Raw genomic sequence first — 21,555 nt, forward strand, 5'->3', positions numbered from 1 at the left:
GTAACCTAATATTATCAGTGAATTTATGCAGCCGTTTATTACTTTTATTTTGTCTTCTTTAGATACCTCAGGTTCATGTTTCGACAAAAGGGCAGTTACTCTTTTGAGTGTAATGATGGGGATGATACACCATCTCTATGGCCAGAATTTCACGCCCCGCGGGCAGGCACGCGTCTGACCTGTCCGGCAGTGAAATAGCGCGAGATGACGTCGGGCAAGCATCCCCACATCACCGTGCACTCGCGCAATATCTTGCTCGGCAGGCACGCGTGGCAGCCAGAAGTGCGCCCGCCGACAATTAAGTGACCAATTAAGCCCATTAAGGAGGCATTTGAATGCCATTTTTTGTCGCCTGTCCGCTTTTACAATTGGAGGACAGGCCAGTTGGCCTTTACATTTTTGCACGGAGCATTTGCAGTATGGTAGATGAATTAACAGTGCAAATAAATGTCAACGGGTACAACATGATTGCGGTTACAGAGACATGGCTGCAAGGTGACCAAGGCTGGAAACTGAATGTCTGAGGATATTTGCTATTTAGGAAGGACAGGCAAAAAGGAAAAGGAGGTGGCGTGGTGTTGTTAGTTAAGGATGAAATCAGTGCAACAGTGAGAGAGGATATTAGCTCAGAAAATGTAGAATCAGTTCGGGTGGAGCTAAGAAGCAACAAGGGGTGGTAAACATTTAGTGGGAGTTGTATGTACTCCAAACAATAGTGGTAAGTTAGGGGACCATATTAAACAGGAAATTAGAGATGCATGTAACAAGGTTGCTACAGTAATCATGGGTGACTTTAATCTACATATACACTGGGCAAACCAGTAATAATACTGTGGCAGATGGATTGCTGGAGTATGTACGAGATGGTTTTTTAGACTAGTACATTGAGGAACCAACTACGGAACAGGCTATCCTAGATTTAGTTTTGTGCAATGAGAAGGAGTTAATTAATAATCTTGTTGTGCGGGGTCCTTTAGGGAATAGTGACCATAACATGGTAGAATTCTTCCTTAGGTTGGAAAGTGAAGTAGTCCAATCCTAAACTAGGGTCTTAAATCTAAACAAAGGAAACTATGAAGGTATGAGGCATGAGTTGGCTAAGATAGATTGGGGAATTTCATTAAAAGGTGGATAGGCAATGGCTAATATTTAAGGAATGACTATATGCATTGCAATAGTTATATATTCCTTTCTGGTGCAAAAACATGACAGAAAAAGCAGCCCAAACATGACAAACAAAATAAATTAAAGATAGTAGTAGGTTCAAAGATGGGTTGTGCAAACTTGCTCGAAAAAGTAGCAAGCCTGAGGATTGGGAGCTGTTTAGAGTTCAGCAAAGGAGGACCAAGAGATTGATTAAGAGGGGAAAAATAGAGTATGAGAGTAAACTTGCAAGGAAAATAAAAGAGAACTCTGGGGTCTAGAACAAGGGGTCACAATCTCAGGATATGGGTAGACTATTTAGGACTGAGATGAGGAGAAACTTCTTCACTCAGAGAGTGGTGAACCTGTGAAATTCTCTACCACAGAAAGCTGTGGAAGCCAACTCACTGAATATATTTAAGAAGAAAATAGATAAATTTATAGACTCTAAATAGTCAAGGGGTATAGGGAGAGAGCGTGAGTGTGGCATTGAGATAGAGGATCAGCCATGATCATACTGAATGGCGGAGCAGGTTTGAAGGGGCGAATGACCTACTCCTGCTTCTATTTTTCTAACCAGGCTGAGGTTTGCTAATGCCTTAACCTATATCTGAGGGGCAGAACGCCTATATTTTAAGAAGACATCCTTTCTGACATTATGATAGGAAATTACTGCTAACATGTATTCTTAATTGTATTAGCATCCATGGAGTAGGGTAGCACGTTACTATGAATTGTTTACGGTAAAGTTTGTTTAATTGATAAGAGATGTAACATCATTTGTACAACTGCTCTGTATATACAAGGATGTGTCATGGCATAGTGGTATTTTCACTGGACTAGTATTCCAGATACCCAGGGTAATGCTCTGGGGACCTGGGTGAAATTTAAATCTAATAAAAAATCTGAAATTAAAAGTCTGACCATTGCCGATTGTCATAAAAACCCCATCTGGTTCACTAATACCCTTTAGGGAAAGAAGCTGCCGTCCTTACCTAGTCTGGCCTACATGTGACTCCAGACCCACAGCAATGTGACTGATTCTTAAATGCCCCCTGAACAAGGACAATTAGGGATGGGCAATAAATGCTGGCCTAGCCAGTGATACCCACATCTAATGAACGAATTAAAAAAATAAATTGTTCACAAAAGAATGTCACTCTGGGGGCCTGGGGAATCAGAGATGGACGTTTGTCTTCAGTCTACATGACACTAGTTACAGAGATGACCCTCACTCTAGGCCAATGAAAAAGGTTAATATTTAATTTGGACTATTTGCTAATAAGAAATGAGACCGTCAGAATTAGGGATAAAAGTTGAAAACCCAGGGGCCTTCTTTGGCACAGTTTACCATCACTTCTGTGGTATGATGCTTCTGAGGCACAATTCAGGGGACCTGGGTTCGAATCCCGCCATGGCAGATGGTGGAATTTGAATTCAATTAAAAGTCTGATGATGACCATGAAACCATTGTCGACTGTTGTAAAAACCCATCTGGTTCATTAATGTCCTTTAAGGAAGGAAATTTGCCATCCTTACCTGGCCTGGCCTACATGTGACTCAAGTGATGTGGTTGACTCTTAGATGGCCTCTGAAATGGCCTAGCAAGCCACTCAGTTGTAACAAATCACTACAAAGTCACAAAAAAGGTATGAAACCGGACAGACCACCTGGCATTGACCTAGGCACAGAAAACGACAAGGGCAATCGCAGCCCTGTCGACCCTGCAAAGTCCTCCTTAATAACATCTGGGGGCTAGTGCCGAAATTGGGAGAGCTGTCTCACAGACTGGTCAAGCAACAGGCTGACGTAGTCATCCTCACGGAATCATATCTTACAGATAATGTCGCAGACACCACCATCAACATCCCTGGGTGTTTCCTGTCCCACCGGTAGGACATAGCCAGCAGAGGTGGCGGCACAGTGGTACACAGTCAGGAGGGAGTTGCCCTGGGAGTCCTCAACATCGGACCTCATGAAGTCTCTTGGCATCAGGTCAAACATGGGCAAGGAAACCTCTTACTGATTACCACGTACTGCCCTCCCTCAACTGATGAATCAGTGGTCCTTCATGTTGAACACTACTTGAAGGAAACACTGAGGGTGGCAAGGGTGCAGAATACACTCTGGTAAGGTCTTCAATGTCCATCACCAAGAGTGGCTCGGTAGCATCACTACTGACCAAGTTGGCCCAGTACAAAATGACATAGCTGCTAGAATGGGGTCTGCGGCAAGTGGTGAGAGAACTAACAAGAGGGAAAAATATACTTGACCTCATCCCCACCAACCTGCCTGCCACAGATGCATCTTCCATGACAATATCGGTAGGAGTGACCACCGCACAGTTGTTGTGGAGACGAAGTCCCGCCTTCACATTGAGGATACCCTTCATTGTGTTCTGTCGCACTGCTACCATGCTAAATAGGATAGATTTCGAACAGATCTAGCAACTCAAGACTGGGCATTCATGAGGCACTGTGGGCCATCAATAGCAGCAGAATTGTACTTCAGCAGTCTGTAACCTCATGGTCCGGCATATCCCCTACTCTACCGTTACCATCAAGCCAGGGGATCAACCCTGGTTCAATGAAGAGTGCAGGAGGGCATGCCAGAAGCAGCACCAGGCATACCTAAAAATGAGGTGTCAACCCGGAGAAGCTATAACACAGGACTACTTGCATGCCAAGCAGCATAAGCAGCAAGTGATAGACAGAGCTAAGCGATCCCACAACCAATGTATGAGATCTAAGCTCTGCAGTCCTGCTACATCCAGTCGTGAATGGTGGTGGACAATTAAACAACTCACTAGAGGAGGCGGCTGCACAAATACCCAAATGATGGAGGAGCCCAGCACATCAGTGCAAAAGATAAGGCTGAAGCATTTACAACAATCTTCAGCCAAAAGTGTTGAATGGATGATACATCTCAGCCTCCTCCGGAGGTCCCCAGCATCACAGATTCCAGTCTTCAGCCAATTCGATTCACTCCACGTGATATCAAGAAACAGCTGAAGGCACTGGATACTGCAAAGGCTATGGGCCCTGACAATATTCTGGTAATAGTACCGAAGACTTGTGCTCCAGAACTTGCCAACCCCCTATCAAAGCCGTTCCAGTGCAGCTACAACACTGGCATCTACCCGGCTATCTGGAAAATTGCCCAGGTAGGCCCTGTACACAAAAATCAGGATAAATCCAACCCGGCCAATTACCGCCCCATGAGTCTACTCTCGATCATCAGTAAAGTAATGGATGGGCTCATCAACAGTGCTATCAAATGGCACTTGCTTAACAATAACCTGCTCACTGATGCCCAGTTTGGGTTCCGCCAGGGCCATTCAGCTCCTGGCCTCATTACAGCCTTGCTTCAAACATGGACAAAAGAGCTGAACCCCAGAAATGAGAGTGACTGCCCTTGACATCATGGCAGCATTTGACCAACTGTGGCATCAAGGACCCCTAGTAAAACTGCAGTCAATGGGAATCAGGGGAAAAACTCTCCATCGGTTGGAGTCATACCTAGCAAAAGGAAAATGGTTGTGGTTGTTGGAGGTCAGTCCTCTCAGCTCAAGGACGTCACTGCAGGAGTTCCTCAGGGTAATGTCTTAGGCCCAACCATCTTCAGCTGCTTCATCAATGTCCTTCCTTCCATCATAAGGTCAGAAGTGGGGATGTTTGCTGATGATTTCACAATGTTCAGCACCATTTGCGACTCCTCAGATACTGAAGCAGTCCATGTTCAAATGCAGCAAGACCTGGACAATATCCAGGTTTGGGCTGACAAGTGGCAAGTAACATTCACATCACACAAGTGTCAGGCAGTGACCACCTCCAAGAAGAGAGAATCCAACCATCGCCCCTTGATGTTCAATGGTATTACCATCACTGATTCCCCCACTACCAACATCCTGGGGGTTACCATTGACCAGAAACTGAACTGGACTAGCCATATAAACACAGCAGCTACAAGACCAGATCAGAGTCTTGGAATCCTGCAAAGAGCAACTCACCTCCTGACTCCTCAAAGCCTATCCACCATCTACAAGGCACAAGTCAGGAGTGTGATGGAATTCTCCCCATTTGCCTGGGTGAGTGCAGCTCCCACAACACTCAAGAAGTTTGACACCATTCACAACGAAGCAACCCACTTGATTGGCACCCCATCCACGAACAATCACCCCCTCTACCACAGATGCACAGTAGCAGCAGTGTGTACCATCTACAAGATGCACTGCAGGAATTCACCAAGGCTCCTTTTCCAAACCCACGGCCACTACCATCTAGAAGGACAAGGGCAGCAGATAGATGGGAACACCGCCACCTTGAAGTTCCCCTCCAAGTCGCTCACCATCCTGACTTGAAGATATATTGCTGTTCCTTCACTGTCGCTGGGTCAAAATCCTGGAACTCCCTCCCTAACAGCACTGTGGGTGTACCCACACCACATGGACTGCAGCGGTTCCAGAAGGCAGCTCAACCACCACCTTCTCAAGGGCAACTGGGGATGAGCAATAAAAGCTGGCCCGGCCAGTGGAGTCCACATCCTGAGAATGAATAATAATTAAAAAAAATTGGGGCACTCCTGTTCCTCCTTGTTGTACTCCTTGTTCCTTCCTGACATGCAGGTACAGCAAGCAATTACGAAGGCACATGGTATGTTGGCTTTTATTACAAGAGGATTTGAGCATAGGGCTGAAATTATATGGAGCCTTGGTGAGACCGCATCTGGAATATTGTGTGTCATTTTGGTCTCCTTACGTAAGGAAAGATATACTTGCCATTGAGGGAGTGCAATGGAGGTTCAGCAAACTAATTCCTGGGATGGAGGGTTTGTCCTATGAGGAAAGATTAAATAGACTGGGCCTTTATTCTCCGGAGTTTAGAAGAATGAGAGGTGATTTCACTGAATCATAGAAAATTCTTACAGGCCTCGACAGGGTAGGTGCAGAAAGGATGTTTCCCCTGGCTAAGGGGTCTAGAACTGAGGGACACAGCCTCAGAGTAAGTAGCAGGCCATTTAGGAATGAGATGAGGAGGAGTTTCAGAGGGTGGTGAATCTTTGGAACTCTCTGCCCCAGAGGGCTGTGGAGACTCAATCATTGAGTGTGTTCAAGACTGAGATTGATAGATCTCGGGGATCATGCAGGAAAATGGTGTTGAAGTAGAAGATCAGCCAGGATCTCCTTGAATGGAAGAGCGGGTTCAAAGGGATGAATGGCCGACTCCTGCTCCTATTTCTAATGTTCTTGCTATAGATTCGGGTATTTTAAAAAATTTACCCTGTGGGCGTCACCTCTAGTGGTCCCTTTAAGGATTGTTAGGCCTTTTGTGGATATGGGGCAGAATTTTACGTTTGGCGTGCAGGTGCACAGCCGACACGCCCAAGCGTAATATGATGCGCGATGATGTCATTGCGCACTCGTGCGGTATTTCCTTTGGCAGGTGTGTGCCGGAGTCGGCTGCGCACCTGCCGATAATTAAAAGGTCTATTAAGGCCATTAACGAGCTAATTAATATCAAATTAACCCTGCCTGTCCAACCTTACAATTGGCGGGCAGGCAAAAAGGCCAATTGGCCTTTATATATTTTAGGAAACCTCATCCACGAGCGGGATGAAGTTCCCTAAAGCAAATAAACATTAACTGAAAACTTTATTTTTGAACTAAAATGCTGTCCCAGCTCCTGCAACAGAGTCACATAAGGGGACGTGTTTTAAAAAATGTTTAGTGTCTTTAATAAATTTTTTTACAAACCGCTTCAATCTCCCTGAGGCAGCTCTGTGCCTCAGGGAGATTGAAGCCCTCTTTCGCACGCATGCAGGAACCGCGTGCCAGGCCTGCTCTCCCTCCTCCCCCCGCCTGCCGCTCGCGATCCACACTGGGCGGGCCTTAATTGGCGGGTGGCTCTCCGTGTCCGGGTCCCTTGATGCCTGACTACAAGGAATTCTCCTGGAGGACTGGCTAACCCACATTATGTCATGTGGGCGGCCTTCTGAGGGCACGAGAAAGCCATGCCACCCACCTTTCATCCCTGGACCAGCACTAACTTGCAGTGGGCTTAGGGATAATGGGTGTCCATTGGCTCATTAATCATATCAAAGAGACCTAATGGAATAAAGTATTACAATTAAACATAATGCTGTACCTAAAGAATGCATCTCATGTACTTTTGTGAGTTAGTAAAAGTGCCCTTTCTAGGTTTGCAATATTGTAATAAAATATATGTCAAACCATTACGGGGAGAAGGCGGGAGAATGGGGTTGAGAAACTTATTAGCCATGATTGAATGGCGGAGCAGACTCGATGGGCCGAATGGCCGAATTTCTGCTCCTACGTCTTATGGTCTTATAACAAATTTGGTAGCATGTTTTCAAGTAAGCAGATTATTGCAGGTATTTAGATAGAAAGAAGGACTTGCATTTATATAACAAAAACAAAAATAGTTGGAAAAACTCAGCAGGTCTAACAGCATCTGCGGAGAGGAACAGTTAACGTTTCGAGTCCGCATGACTCTTCGTCAGAACTAACTGATGAACTATCAGGACTATCTGATGCTGTCAGACCTGCTGAGTTTTTCCAGCTATTTTTGTTTTTGTTTCAGATTTCCAGCATCTGCAGTATTTTGCTTTTATCTTGCATTTATATAGCCTCTTTCACATCCATAGGACATTCTAAAGAGCTTTATAGTCGACGAAGTACTTTTGAAGTGTAGTCGTTGTTGTAATGAGGGCAATGTGCACTAATTTGCACACAGTGAACTCCCATAAACAGTAATGTGAAGATGACCAGATAACTTGTTTTAGCTGAGGGATACACGTAGACCAGGCAACTAGGAGAAGTCCTGGAGATGCTTCAGATTAACGTCACATTCAAAAAACAATGGCTGGGATTTTGCAGGGCAGCAGTGGCCACCACCATCAGCCAGAAAGACAAGGACAACCCTGTCTCGGCTATATCTGGGAGCCCCAACTCAATTTTATGTTCATCAATCTGTTGGTGTTCCTGTCCTTTTAAAAGATGATGACCCTCAAGAGCTGACAGCCAATCAGAGGGCCAGCAGCTCTTCAATCCCAGCAGCACCACTGGGAGTGGTGGCCATTCTTCAAATTGTAACCAGGCAGGAGTACCAGTGATGCAGTGGGCCCAGGAATATACAGGTGAGTGGAGTCACGGTCATTGGCGCCAATTAGGCAGGGCCTTGTGATGGTGGGAGGGTGGTTGCTGCGGGCAAAAGTATGTGTTTCCATGGGGACTGCCACAGGATGCCCAACTAAGAGGGCCCCACCTCCCCCGACCCACAAGGAGGCCGCTGGTAAAATGCCAGTGGTGGCGGGAAGAGACCCTTAAGTGGTAGCTAATTGGTCACTTAAGGGTCTCAATTTGCCTCTGGGCGGTAAAGCTGTCCTCCATCTTCCCTGCCTGGAACAGCGGTAAGGTAACAGACACACCCCCTTGCCTCCTGACCTCATCTTTCACACCCAGCACATTCCCTGAGGCCCTGTAAAATGCAGGCTGACATCTCAATTCTGTGCCAAGTGTCAACCTAGATTATGTGTTCAAGTGGGAGTGGGACTTAAACCCATAACCCTGAAGCAGGAATGCTGTAATGGAGCCATAGCTCAGTAATGAACCAATATTGTAAAACTATTCATCAGCAGATTGGTGTTCAAAGATTTGTAATGAAATTTAAGCAAAGGGGGAAAAAAGAAAGTTGTACGATTAACCCCTTGAGTGTAAGTTTTTAGTTGTGTTAATATCCTTGGTTTTATTATCAATTAAGTCCAGTTGAGAAGTTGCTTACCATTAGTTTCTTCAAATCATTTCTTTTTCAGACAGAGTTATGAAGATCTGGAAAGAAAGCTGAAACAGATTTCCACAGAGAAAAGTAGCCTTCTTCAGCAGCTCTCAAAGTCAGCGACAGGGTTGCAAGGAAAGAAAGGAAATCTTCAGGTTAGACAACTGCCCCCCAACCACTCTCCAAGTTACAACATTTTAAGTCTTTAGTCCTGGGGCTTCTGGCTTGGGAATATGCTTTCACACTGCATAAAGAACAATGGACAGCGAGTTGGGTAAAACTAACATTATTGTGAAGAAGACAATAATGAATAGAATTATCCGTGCCATCTTTCTTTATCAGTGATATTCAGTCCCTTTATAGACTAAAATTTAAGAGAATTGTTTTTAATGGTTGAACCTAAAAATGTAAAGTGCCTTGAAGTGATAAGCTTAAGTGTGGAAAAGTGTATAGACTGCTTCCTAAAGATATACAAATTTGCTTCATGCTTCTAAATAATTGTTGCAACCAATCTGAATAACTCAGGAACAAAAACAGAAAATTCTGGAAAAGCTCAGTCGGTCTGACGGCATCTGTGGAGACAAAGAGTCCATATGACTCTTCTTCAGAGAATCTTTCTCTCCACAGATGCTGTCAGGCCTGCTGAGTTCCAGCATTTTCTGTTTTTGTTTCAGATTTCCAGAATCGGCAGTACTTTGCTTTTATCTTAGTGAATAATTCAGGCGATTGTCCTACAATGGCAGAGATGGGTAATGTTACATTATTATGTATTCTCAACACTGATTACCAAACAATTGTAGTTTCCTGTCTAGTTTTTTTGTACTTTTCATTCCTTTTTGAGTGACAGTACTCTACGCTTAAAGCGTAGGTTGGATATACTTTCCAGCATCTTTTGCTGTACTCCCATTAAATCCATTAATCTCAAACTCAGAAAACCATTCCCTCCTGTGCTCATGCTCTTTCTGATTGATGTTGACTGATTAGCTTCGTTGACTTCGTTGCTTAAGTAATTTGGTGCTCTGAACTCAGTCCATCTGGGAATCACAAGATTGCTCAAGTTCACTTCAATTGGGATCCTCAAGGGTGAAAACAGAGAGAGATCTGGTCCGGGCAGAATTTAAATCCCAGTTCTAGAGGTAAAAGTACTGTGCAAAAACAAAAATACCTGGAAAAACTCAGCAGGTCTGGCAGCATCTGCGGAGAGGAACACAGTTAACGTTTCGAGTCCGAATGACCCTTCAACAGAACTAAGTAAAAATAGAAAAGAGGTGAAATATAAGCTGGTTTAAGGGGGCAGGGTGGGACAAGTAGAGCTGGATAAAGTACTGTGTCCTGATCTACTACGTCACTATTTTGACATTATGTGCTTCGCAAGAAACATTCTGTCGCTTGAGCTCTTTACTGAAAGAATTTTTCAATGGCTTTACTGAACTTGAATTTACTTCCCTATAGTTAACAGAAACAGAAATAATGAACAAAATGGCACAAGGAATGTAAGTTAAATTGCTGCTGCAATAACATGATCACATTGAATTGTAGCATTCTTCCAAAGTGAATGACATAAAAAATCTAAAAGCACTAAGAGGTACATCTTTGTACTAAAACAGAAACAGAAATACCTGGAAAAACTCAGCAGGTCTGGCAGCATCAGCGGAGAAGAGCACAGTTGACGTTTCGAGTCCTCTTGACCCTTCAACAGAACTAAGTAAAAATAGGAAAGGGGTGAAATATAAGCTGGTTTAAGGGGGGGGGCGGGGGGAAGCGGGGGGTTTGTTGGGACAAGAGGCCAGTGATAGGAGGAGATAACCAAAAGATGTCACAGATAAAAGAACAAAGAGGTGTTGAAGGTGGTGATATTATCTAAAGGAATGTGCTAATTAAGAGTAGAGAGCAGGACAAGCAAGGTACAGATAGCTCTAGTGGGGTTGGGGTGAAATAATACTGAAAGGGCATAAAAGGTATAGAAAAACAATGGGTGGAAATACATTTAAAAATAATGAAAATAGGTGGGAAAAGAAAAGTCTATATAAATTATTGGAAAAAACAAAAAGGAGGGGGAAGAAACGGAAAGGGGATGGGGATGGAGGAGAGAGTTCAAGATCTAAAATTGTTGAAATCAATATTCAGTCCGGAAGGTTGTAAAGTGCCTAGTCGGAAGATGAGGTGCTGTTCCTCCAGTTTGCGTTGAGCTTCACTGGAACAATGCAGCAAGCCAAGGACAGACATGTGGGCATGAGAACAGGGTGGAGTGTTAAAATGGCAAGCGACAGGGAGGTCTGGGTAATGCTTGCGGACAGACCAAAGGTGTTCTGCAAATCGGTCACCCAGTCTGCGTTTGGTCTCTCCAATGAAGAGGAAACCGCATTGGGAGCAATGAATGCAGTAGACTAATTTGAGGGACGTGCAAGTGAAATACTGCTTCACTTGAAAGGAGTGTTTGGGCCCTTGGATGGTGAGGAGAGAGGAAGTGAAGGGGCAGGTGTTGCATCTTCTGCGTTTGCATGGGGAGGTGCTGTGGGAGGGGGTTGAGGAGTAGGGGGTGATGGAGGAGTGGACCAAGGTGTCACGGAGGGAACGATCCCTACGGAATGCCACCAGGGTGGGTGGAGGGAAGATGTGTTTGGTGGTGGCATCATGCTGGAGTTGGCGGAAATGGCGGAGGATGATCCTTTGAATGCGGAGGCTGGTGGGGTGATAAGTGAGGACAAGGGGGACCCTATCATGTTTCTGGGAGGGAGGAGAAGGCGTGAGGGCGGATGCGCGGGAGATGGGCCGGACACGGTTGAGAGCCCTGTCAACTACCGTGGGTGGAAAACCTCGGTTAAGGAAGAAGGAGGACATGACAGAGGAACTGTTTTTGAAAGTAGCATCATCAGAACAGATGCGACGGAGGTGAAGGAACTGAGAGAATGGGATGGAGTCCTTACAGGAAGCGGGGTGTGAGGAGCTGTAGTCGAGGTAGCTGTGGGAGTCGGTAGGCTTGTAATGGATATTAGTGGACAGTCTATCACCAGAAATTGAGACAGAGAGGTCAAGGAAGGGAAGGGAAGTGTCAGAGATGGACCATGTGAAAATGATGGAGGGGTGGAGATTGGAAGCAAAATTAATAAATTTTTCCAGGTCAAGACGAGAGCATGAAGCAGCACCGAGGTATTCATTGATGTACCGGAGAAAGAGTTGTAGGAGGGGTCCGGAGTAGGACTGGAACAAGGAATGTTCCACATACCCCATAAAGAGACAGGCATAGCTGGGGCCCATTATTTGGAGGAAGTGAGAGGAGTTAAAGGAGAAATTGTTCAGTGTGAGAACATGTTCAGCCAGACGGAGGAGAGTAGTGTTGGATGGGGATTGTTCGGGCCTCTGTTCGAGGAAGAAGCAGAGACCCGGTGGTTGATGGAGGTGTAGAGGGATTGGACGTCCATGGTGAAGAGGAGGCGGTTGGGGCCAGGGAACTGGAAATTGTTGACTCGAAACGTTAACTGTGCTCTTCTCCGCCGATGCTGCCAGACCTGCTGAGTTTTTCCAGGTATTTCTGTTTCTGTTTTTGTTTTGGATTTCCAGCATCCGCAGTTTTTTGTTTTTTTACATCTTTGTACTGTTGGTTACCAGTGGACTCAGGCGAGCCAGTTTTAAACTAGACATCAAGCAAATCTTTATTCATCTTGTTTGAACCGAGGTTGCAAAAATTGGATTTGTGGCAAAAGCTGAGCTGAATAACGAAAACAGGAACAACCAGTTGTCTCATTTGTTTCTGCTTCTAGTGACATGGTAGTCTTTTTGTAGCCCCTCAGAGGTGTTCTGAAAAGGGTATAGCTTATATTTGTCATCTGTACTTTCTTATAATTTTGTATTAACTTTCTTCCTAATTTCTTCAACATCATTTTCTGACTATCGGATTTTAGAGGTTTAACCTAATTCAAATCAAACTTATAATCTGAACGCTATTCTGCATAAGCGAATCCTGACAACATCTCATTTAAAAATGTACCCAAAATTATTGTAGAGCCATGCATTATGCTTGTAACAATAAGAGAAATATTTCAGCTCCTCAGACTATGGGGTGCAGATTTTGCTAAAAATCTAATAGCTTCTGAACCATGCACATGTTGTTAATGTACAAGTCAGTGATAAACTTGTGGTGAGGAAGAGATACCATGTGAATTGTGAATCGCCATAAGTTGCTGGTTGATTTGCTCCACTCCGCCGTTAGTTTCATTAAGTTTCTACATTTTCACATTAATTGCACATTAAACTCACCACATAAAGTTAAGTCTACCAATCAACAATGTAAGTACCCTTTGAACAATGTGATAATTATGAATGACTGACGATTACCTCCTCTTGCCCAGAAAGTGAACACTTGTAAGTGTGGAGTTTCATTCTGCCAGGTTATGAACTTTTTTTAGGAAATTATAAAAACGTTAATTTTCTTTCTTACTTTTCCTTTCTGTCTGTTTTTGTTCCCTTTTAATCCATTCGTCCTTTCCCGCTCTTTATTTTACTTTCTGTATCTGAATTAATATTGAATTCACCCATTATAATTTGCTCTCCTCAGTGCTTCATTAGCTTATTTCTCGATTTTTAAAAGAGACATTGCTTGTTCCAATGTACACTAAGGGCCCAGGTATTCTGTTGCCTTTGGGGGGAGGGGTAGAGGGTTGTGGTGGTATTTCGCCAGGGCCAGGCTGAGAGACACCCAGATAAATCTGTGCGAACAAAACTGGCTTCACCTTGGAAGTTTTAACTCTGCATGTAAAAACTAGAAATACTTCACTGGATACCCAAAATAAACAAAATCGACAGTATAAAGAAACGGCAGTCAGAAATCTTAGATTTAAACAAATTCGATAAAATATTAACCTGAATCATTGCAACTTTATATTATTTTTCACAAATAAAAGACTGAAAACAGAATAAAACATTATCCTCCATTTGTACCAGCACTTAAAGTGTGAGGCACGCAGTTCAGCTTGAAGTATCAAAGCAGTTCCATGCCAGACACTATTCTTGAGTACCCTTTGTAAAGGGTTTCCAGCCAGAATGAAACATAAACAAATTAATGAATAATTCATTACGAAGCATTTTGGTTCTTTGATTTGTTCTTTCTGATGTTTCCAAGAGTTGTTAGTGTTGTTTAGGTGCTTAAGTAGCATAAAGGGAGTTTAGTATTTTTGCAAAGGAACGGTTAAGTTTTTTGATGTAATGCTTCAATCCAACAAGCAAAGTGATAATGATTACATTTTATAGGAATTCTCATCGAACTCTGATTGCAATAATTATCAAAGGATTTGACATGTTTACCATTTTTGACGTTTTTTTATACGTTTGTGCACATCTGTAAGCTATGGATTTTAAATTATTCAATTAATTTAAAATAAACTTTAAGTAGAGCTCAGTGCTCTGTCGGCTGGATTTTACAGTCCCCAGTGGCAGGTTTAGGGGGTTGGGGGTTGCCTAAAATACCATGGGCACCATGCCCGTCACTTATTGTTTGTTCCTGCCGCAGTTTTATGAGAGTGGCTGTGGGGGTGTCAGGCAGCCGGCCAGCCCCTGGGCTAGTTAAGGCCCTTAAAGTGGTCGATCAATGGCCATTTAAGGGCCTCATCCCACCGCCGCTGGGATTTAGCTGGTGGCGGGAAAGGGTGGGGTTTTCCTCCTTAATGGGCTCCCATGGCCCATTCTGCGGCCCTCTGATTCTCCTCCTCCCTTGGCTTGTCTATCCTATCCCGCTCCCCACCCCTTCGCCCCAGCCTGGCCCTAGTGAAACACAGCCCCTCTGTCCCCGCACCGCACCCACCTCCCACCCCACCCCCTCCCAACCCTCTGCCAACAATTGCCTTTCACTCTGATTCCTCAGCATCCCCAGCAGTGGGGCTGCTGTGACTAGATAGCTTCTGGCCGTTTGGTTGGCCAGCGGCTCTTAGAGGTAGGACTTCCTGCCAAGATTGCGGCAGAAGACTTACCTTAAAGCAATTATCTCCCCCCCCACCCCCCCAACCCCGTAGCGTTAAATGCCTGTGGGATGAGCCGCGGATGGGGTGGGCTCACCCCCTACATTTTCACCAGAGGGCGGGGACCACAGTGCCCTGTAAAATCCTGTGTGTTTCCTAAAGGTTACCAAAAGATATTCAAAGAGAATTAAATTCAAACAAGAATAACATTCTTTTAATTAAGTTGATAAATGTTTTTTTTGGTGAATAATTAAGTGGCAATGTATCCTGGGCTGTTAGGAGAAGCAAGGGAAAAGTAACGGAGGCTCTGACCATCATTTCCCAACCTTCTCTGGCTACAGGTATGGCTCCAGTGGTCTGGAGCACAAAAGAAAGGCAAGGAAATATGCAATAAATGGTAGGATATCGTGAAATGTAGAGGAACACATTGGAATGCACGTCCCTAGCTTCTTGTATTCCAGGTGGCTGGGGTAACTACATATGGTGGTGAAGAAGTCGAATTGGATCCTTATCTTTCTCAGCCGAGCTTAGACTATAAGAGCTGAGCGAGTGGTTATGCTGGAACTGTATAAAACATTAGTTGGGCTACAGCTGAAGTACTTTTTTGCAGTTCTGGTCACCGCACTTTGGGAAGGTGCGATTTTACTTGTGAGGGTATGGAGGAGATTTACAAAGGAGGATTTTGTCCGTATTTGAACATTTTGTTACGAGGAAATGTTGGATAGGCTAGGTTTCTTTTCTATGGGACAGGAGAGGCTGAGGGGCAATCTAATTGAAGTGTATAAAATTCTGAGAGGTCCAGTTAGAATGGATATGAAGGCCCAATTCCCTTGGTTGAGGGGTACATAATCAGGGAGCACAGATTTAGGGCAAGAGGCAGGAGGTTTGGAGGGGATTTAAGAGGATTTGTTTTTTTAAACCCAGAGGGTGGTGGGAATGTGGAACTCACTGCCAGAAAGGGTGCTAGAGACAGAAATCTGCATAGCGTAGCATTTAAAAATCATTTGGATATGCACTTGAGATGCCATAACCTATAGGGCTATGGACTTAGAACTGGAAAGTAGGGTTAGGCTGGGTGGTACTCACCAGCTGGCGTGGACATACTGGGTCAAGTGGACTCCTCCTGTGTTGCAAATTTCTATGATTCTGTGAATTCTATGATTTCACTGAGCATTAACACTTCATGCGCATTGCTTATCTGCAATTGTCATGCACTTATATCTAGAGTTAAGGGAGTTTATGGATGGTAAGCATTCAATGCCTTATTGTAGCCATAATTCTAATCTGTAAAAATACATCATGGATAATCCAGGCATCTCAAATAGACCAGTGATTAGTCCAAAAGAATATGAATCAATGCAGAAAATAACTCGGTTAAAATAAATGAAAGGAACATGGAGGAACAATATAAATGAAAGTACAATTCTCAAGTTGGTGTGAGAGTAGAGGGACCTTGTAAATATGCATAAATCATTGAAGGTAGTAGGACAAGTTGAGAGAGAGGGATTAATAAAGCATACACCACAGTACCTTTACAGTGCAGAAGGAGGCCATTCGGCCCATCGAGTCTGTACTGAATCTCTGAAAGAACATTCCACTTAGTCCCACTCCCCTGCCTTATCCCCGTAACCTTGTACGTTCTTTCTTTTCAGGTAGCAATCCAATTTCCTTTTGAATACCTTGATCGAACCTGCCTCCACCACCCTTTCAGGAAGTTTGTTCCAGACTCCAGCCACCCTCTTGGTGAAAAAATTGTTTCCGCGCCTCACATTTCCTCCTTTTGCCAATTATTTTGAACCTGTGCCCTCTAGTTCTTGATGTTGTCTTGAGTGAGAACAGTTTCTCACTATTTATACCCATATTCCTCAGGATCTTGGATACCTCTATCAAGTCTCCTCTCAACCTTCTTTTCTCCAAGGAGAATAGTCCCAGTCTCTCCTGTCTATCCTCATAGCTACAGTTCCTTATCCCTGGAATCATTCTTGTGAATCCCCTCTGTACTCTCTCCAATGCCTTCACATCCTTCCTCAAGTATGGCGCCCAGAACTGGATGCAGTACTCCAAATGAGGCCTAACTAGTGCCTTATGCAAGTTCAACAGGACCTCCTTACTCTTGTACTCAATGTCCTATTAACAAAGCCTAAGATACTATATGCTTTATTAACTGCTCTCTCAACATGCCCTGCCATCTTCAATGACCTATGCACAAGGTCCCTCTGTTCCTGCACCTCCTTTAGAGGCTCTCCCTTTATTTTTTGCTGTCTCACAATATTTTTCCTGCCAAAATGAATCACCTCACACTTCTCTGCATTGAACTTCATCTGCCACTTGTCTGCCACCAACATGCCTTTGAAGTTCAAGACTATCCCCATCACAGTTGACAACATTTCCAATCTTTGTATCATCTGCAAAGTTTGAAGCCATGTATCCTGTGCTTTATCAATAGGGGCATAGAATACCAATGCAAGCAGGTTATGCTAAACCTGTATAAACACTGGTTTGCCCTCAACTGAAGTATTGCATCCAGTTCTGGGCACCACACTTTAGGAATTATGTGAAGGCGTTGGAGAGGATGCATAAAAAATTCACAAGAATGGTTCCAGAATTAGGAGCTCCAGTTCCATAGATAGAATGGAGAAGTTAGGACTGGTTTCCTTGGAGAAGAGAAGATTGAGAGGAGATTTGTTAGAGGTATTCAAAATCATGAGAGGTCTGACAGAGTACGTAGGGGGAAATTGTTTCCATTGGTGGAAAGATCAAAAACCAGAGGGCACAGATTTAAGGTAACTGGTAAAGGAAGCAATGGTGACATGAGGAAAAGTTTTTTTATGCAGTGAGTGGTTAGGATATGGAGTGCATTGCCCAACTGTGTGGTCGAAGCAGGTCCAAACAAGTCTTCAAGAGGGAATTAGATTTTTTTTTTAAATTCACTCACTGGGATGTGGGTGTCACTGGCTAGGCCAGCATTTATTACTCATCCCTGATTACCCTTGAGAAGGTGGTGATCAGCTGCCCTCTTGAACCGCTACAGTCCATGTGGTGTAGGTACACCCACAGTGTTTTAAGGGAGCGAGTTCCAGGATTTTAACCCAGCAATAGTGAAGGAACAGCGATGTATTTCTAAGTCAGGATGGTGGGTGACTTGGAGGGGAACTTCCAGGTGGTGGTGTTCTCATGTGTCTGCTGCCCTTGTCCTTCTAGATGGTAGTGGTCGTGGGTTTGGAAGCTGCTGTCAAAGGAGCCTTAGTGAGTTCCTGTAATGCATCTTGTAGATGGTACACACTGCTGCCACTGCATCAGTGGTGCAGGGAGCGAATGTTTGTGGATTTGGGTGCCAATCAAGTGGACTGCTTTGTCCTGGATGGTGTCAAGCGTCTTGAGTGTTGTTGGAGCTGCACTCATCCAGGCAAGTGGAGAGTATTCACTCCTGACTTGTGCCTTGTAGATGGTGGACAGGCTTTGGGAGTCAGCTAGAGAGTTACTCACCACAGGATTCCTAGCCTCTGACCTGCTTTTGTAGCCACAGCATTTATATGGCCAGTCCATTTAGTTTCTGGTCAATGGTAACCCCCCCTAGGATGTTGATAGTGGGGGATTCAGCAATAGTAATGCCATTGAATGTTAAGGGTCGATGGTTAGATTCCCTCTTGTTGGAGATGGTCATTGCCTGACACTTGTGTGGCGCGAATGTTACTTGCCACTTGTCCGCCCAAGCCTGGGCATTGCCCAGGTCTTGCTGCATTTGGACATGGACTGCTTCAGTATTTGAGCAGTTGTGAATGGTGCTGAACATTGTGCAAACATCAGCGAACATCCCCAGTCCTGACCTTATTATAGAAGGAAGGTCATTGATGAAGCAGCTGAAGATGGTTGGGCCTCAGGGTAGTGTCCTATCTGAAAAGGAATAATGGGCAGGCTACAGGAGAAGGCAGGAGCATGATACTAGGTGAATTGCTCCTTCAGAGAGAGCCAGCACAGACAAGATGGGCCAAATGGCCATCTCCTGTGCTGTAATCATTGTATGATTCAATGATTCCATGAAATTAAGTAATATATTGCCAGTACTGAAATTAACTTATATTCATAACATAGCCAGTATATTGAGGAAGTCTTTAATATGATAAAAACAAAAAACTACTGCGGATGCTGGAAATCCAAAACAAAAACAGAATTACCTGGAAAAACTCAGCAGGTCTGGCAGCATCGGCGGAGAAGAAAAGAGTTGACGTTTCGAGTCCTCATGACCCTTCAGCAGAACTGAGTATAGTTAGGAGAGGGCTGGTTTAAGGTTGGTGGGGGCGGGGGGATGTGGAGAGAAGTTGAGTGGGGGGTGGTTGTAGGGACAAGCAGGCAGTGATAGGAGCAGATAATCAAAAGATGTCACGGACAAAAGGATCAAAGAGGTGGTGAAGGTGGTGATATTATCTAAATGAATGTGCTAATTAAGAATGGATGGCAGGACACTCAAGGTACAGCTCTAGTGGGGATGGGGTGGAAAGACTGACAAGGTATTAGTTGTAGATATTAAAATAATGGAAATAGGTGGGAAAAGAAAAATCTATATGAATTATTGAAAAAAACAAAAGGGAGGGGGAAGAAACGGGGTGGGGATGGGGGGAGGGAGTTTAAGATCTAAAGTTGTTGAATTCAATATTCAGCCCGGAAGGCTGTAAAGTGCCTAGTCGGAAGATGAGGTGCTGTTCCTCCAGTTTGCGTTGGGCTTCACTGGAACAATGCAGCAAGCCAAGGACAGACATGTGGGCAAGAGAGCAGGGTGGAGTGTTAAAATGGCAAGCGACATGGAGGTTTGGGTCTTTCTTGCGGACAGACCGCAGGTGTTCTGCAAAGTGGTCGCCCAGTTTGCGTTTAGTCTCTCCAATGTAGAGGAGACCGCATTGGGAGCAATGAATGCAGTAGACTAAGTTAGGGGAAATGCAAGTGAAATGCTGCTTCACTTGAAAGGAGTGTTTGGGCCCTTGGATGGTGAGGAGAGAGGAAGTGAAGGGGCAGATGTTGCATCTTCTGCGTGGGCATGGGGAGGTGCCATAGGTGGAGGTTGAGAAGTAGGGGGTGATGGAGGAGTGGACCAGGGTGTCCTGGAGGGAACAATCCCTACGGAATGCCGCCAGGGGTGGTGAAGGGAAGATGTGTTTGGTGGTGGCATCATGCTGGAGTTGGCGGAAATGGCGGAGGATGATCCTTTGAATGCGGAGGCTGGTGGGGTGATAAGTGAGGACAAGGGGGACACTATCATGTTTCTGGGAGGGAGGAGAATGCGTGAGGGCGGATGCGCGGGAGATGGGCCGGACACGGTTGAGGGCCCTGTCAACGACCATGGGTGGAAAACCTCGGTTAAGGAAGAAGGAGAACATGTCAGAGGAACTGTTTTTGAAGGTAGCATCATCAGAACAGATGCGACGGAGGCGAAGGAACTGAGAGAATGGGATGGAGTCCTTACAGGAAGTGGGGTGTGAGGAGCTGTAGTCGAGGTAGCTGTGGGAGTCGGTAGGCTTGTAATGGATATTGGTGGACAGTCTATCATCAGAAATTGAGACAGAGAGGTCAAGGAAGGAAAGGAAAGTGTCAGAGATGGGCCATGTGAAAATGATGGAGGGATGGAGATTGGAAGCAAAATTAATAAATTTTTCCAGGTCCCGACGAGAGCATGAAGCTGCACCGAAGTAATCATCGATGTACCGGAGAAAGAGTTGTGGGAGGGGGCCGGAGTAGGACTGGAACAAGGAATGTTCCACACACCCCATAAAGAGACAGGCATAGCTGGGGCCCATGCGGGTACCCATAGCCACACCTTTTATTTGGAGGAAGTGAGAGGAGTTAAAGGAGAAATTGTTCAGTGTGAGAACAAGTTCAGCCAGACGGAGGAGAGTAGTGGTGGATGGGGATTGTTCGGGCCTCTGTTCAAGGAAGAAGCTAAGGGCCCTCAGACCATCCTGGTGGGGGATGGAGGTGTAGAGGGATTGGACGTCCATGGTGAAGAGGAAGCGGTTGGGGCCAGGGAACTGTAAATTGTTGATGTGACGTAAGGTGTCAGAGGAATCACAGATGTAGGTGGGAAGGGACTGGACAATGGGAGAGAGAAGGGAGTCAAGATAACGAGAAATGAGTTCCGTGGGGCAGGAACAGGCTGACACGATCGGTCTGCCGGGACAGTTCTGTTTGTGGATTTTGGGTAGGAGGTAGAAGCGGGCCGTCTGAGGTTGGGCGGCTATCAGGTTGGAAGCTGTGGGAGGAAGATCTCCAGAGGAAATGAGGTCAGTGACAGTCCTGGAAACAATGGCTTGATGTTCAGTGGTGGGGTCATGATCCAGGGAGAGGTAGGAGGAAGTGTCTGCGAGTTGACGCTCAGCCTCCGCGAGGTAGAGGTCAGTGTGCCAGACAACAACAGCACCACCCTTGTCAGCGGGTTTGATGACAATGTTGGGGTTGGACCTGAGAGAACGGAGTGCAGTGAGTTCAGAGAGAGACAGATTAGAATGGGTGAGAGGAGCAGAGAAATTGAGACGGCTAATGTCATGCCGACAGTTCTCAATGATTCAAATGATTCTCAATGATCAAAGTCTTTAATATGACCATGTATCTACAGTGACAATATTTATCATTTGAAGTTATTAACCTTGCTGTGTGGTTGTGGAATTCACAGAGAGAAT

The 21,555-nt window shown here is 44.9% G+C and overlaps 1 protein-coding gene across 2 annotated transcripts in view; it reads left to right on the top strand.

The window, feature by feature from the left end:
• The window catches only part of luzp2 (leucine zipper protein 2), a 358,151-nt gene that overhangs the window by 163,338 nt on the left and 173,258 nt on the right, over positions 1 to 21,555 (top strand). For both annotated transcript variants that reach the window (XM_078549536.1, XM_078549537.1), the window contains exon 2: positions 8,974 to 9,091. In XM_078549536.1, coding sequence (XP_078405662.1) covers positions 8,974 to 9,091 — 118 coding nt within the window. The remainder of the gene's footprint in view (positions 1 to 8,973; positions 9,092 to 21,555) is intronic.

The sequence above is a fragment of the Cetorhinus maximus genome, chromosome 9 (genome assembly GCF_964194155.1).
Source record: "Cetorhinus maximus chromosome 9, sCetMax3.hap1.1, whole genome shotgun sequence".
NCBI lineage: Eukaryota > Metazoa > Chordata > Chondrichthyes > Lamniformes > Cetorhinidae > Cetorhinus > Cetorhinus maximus.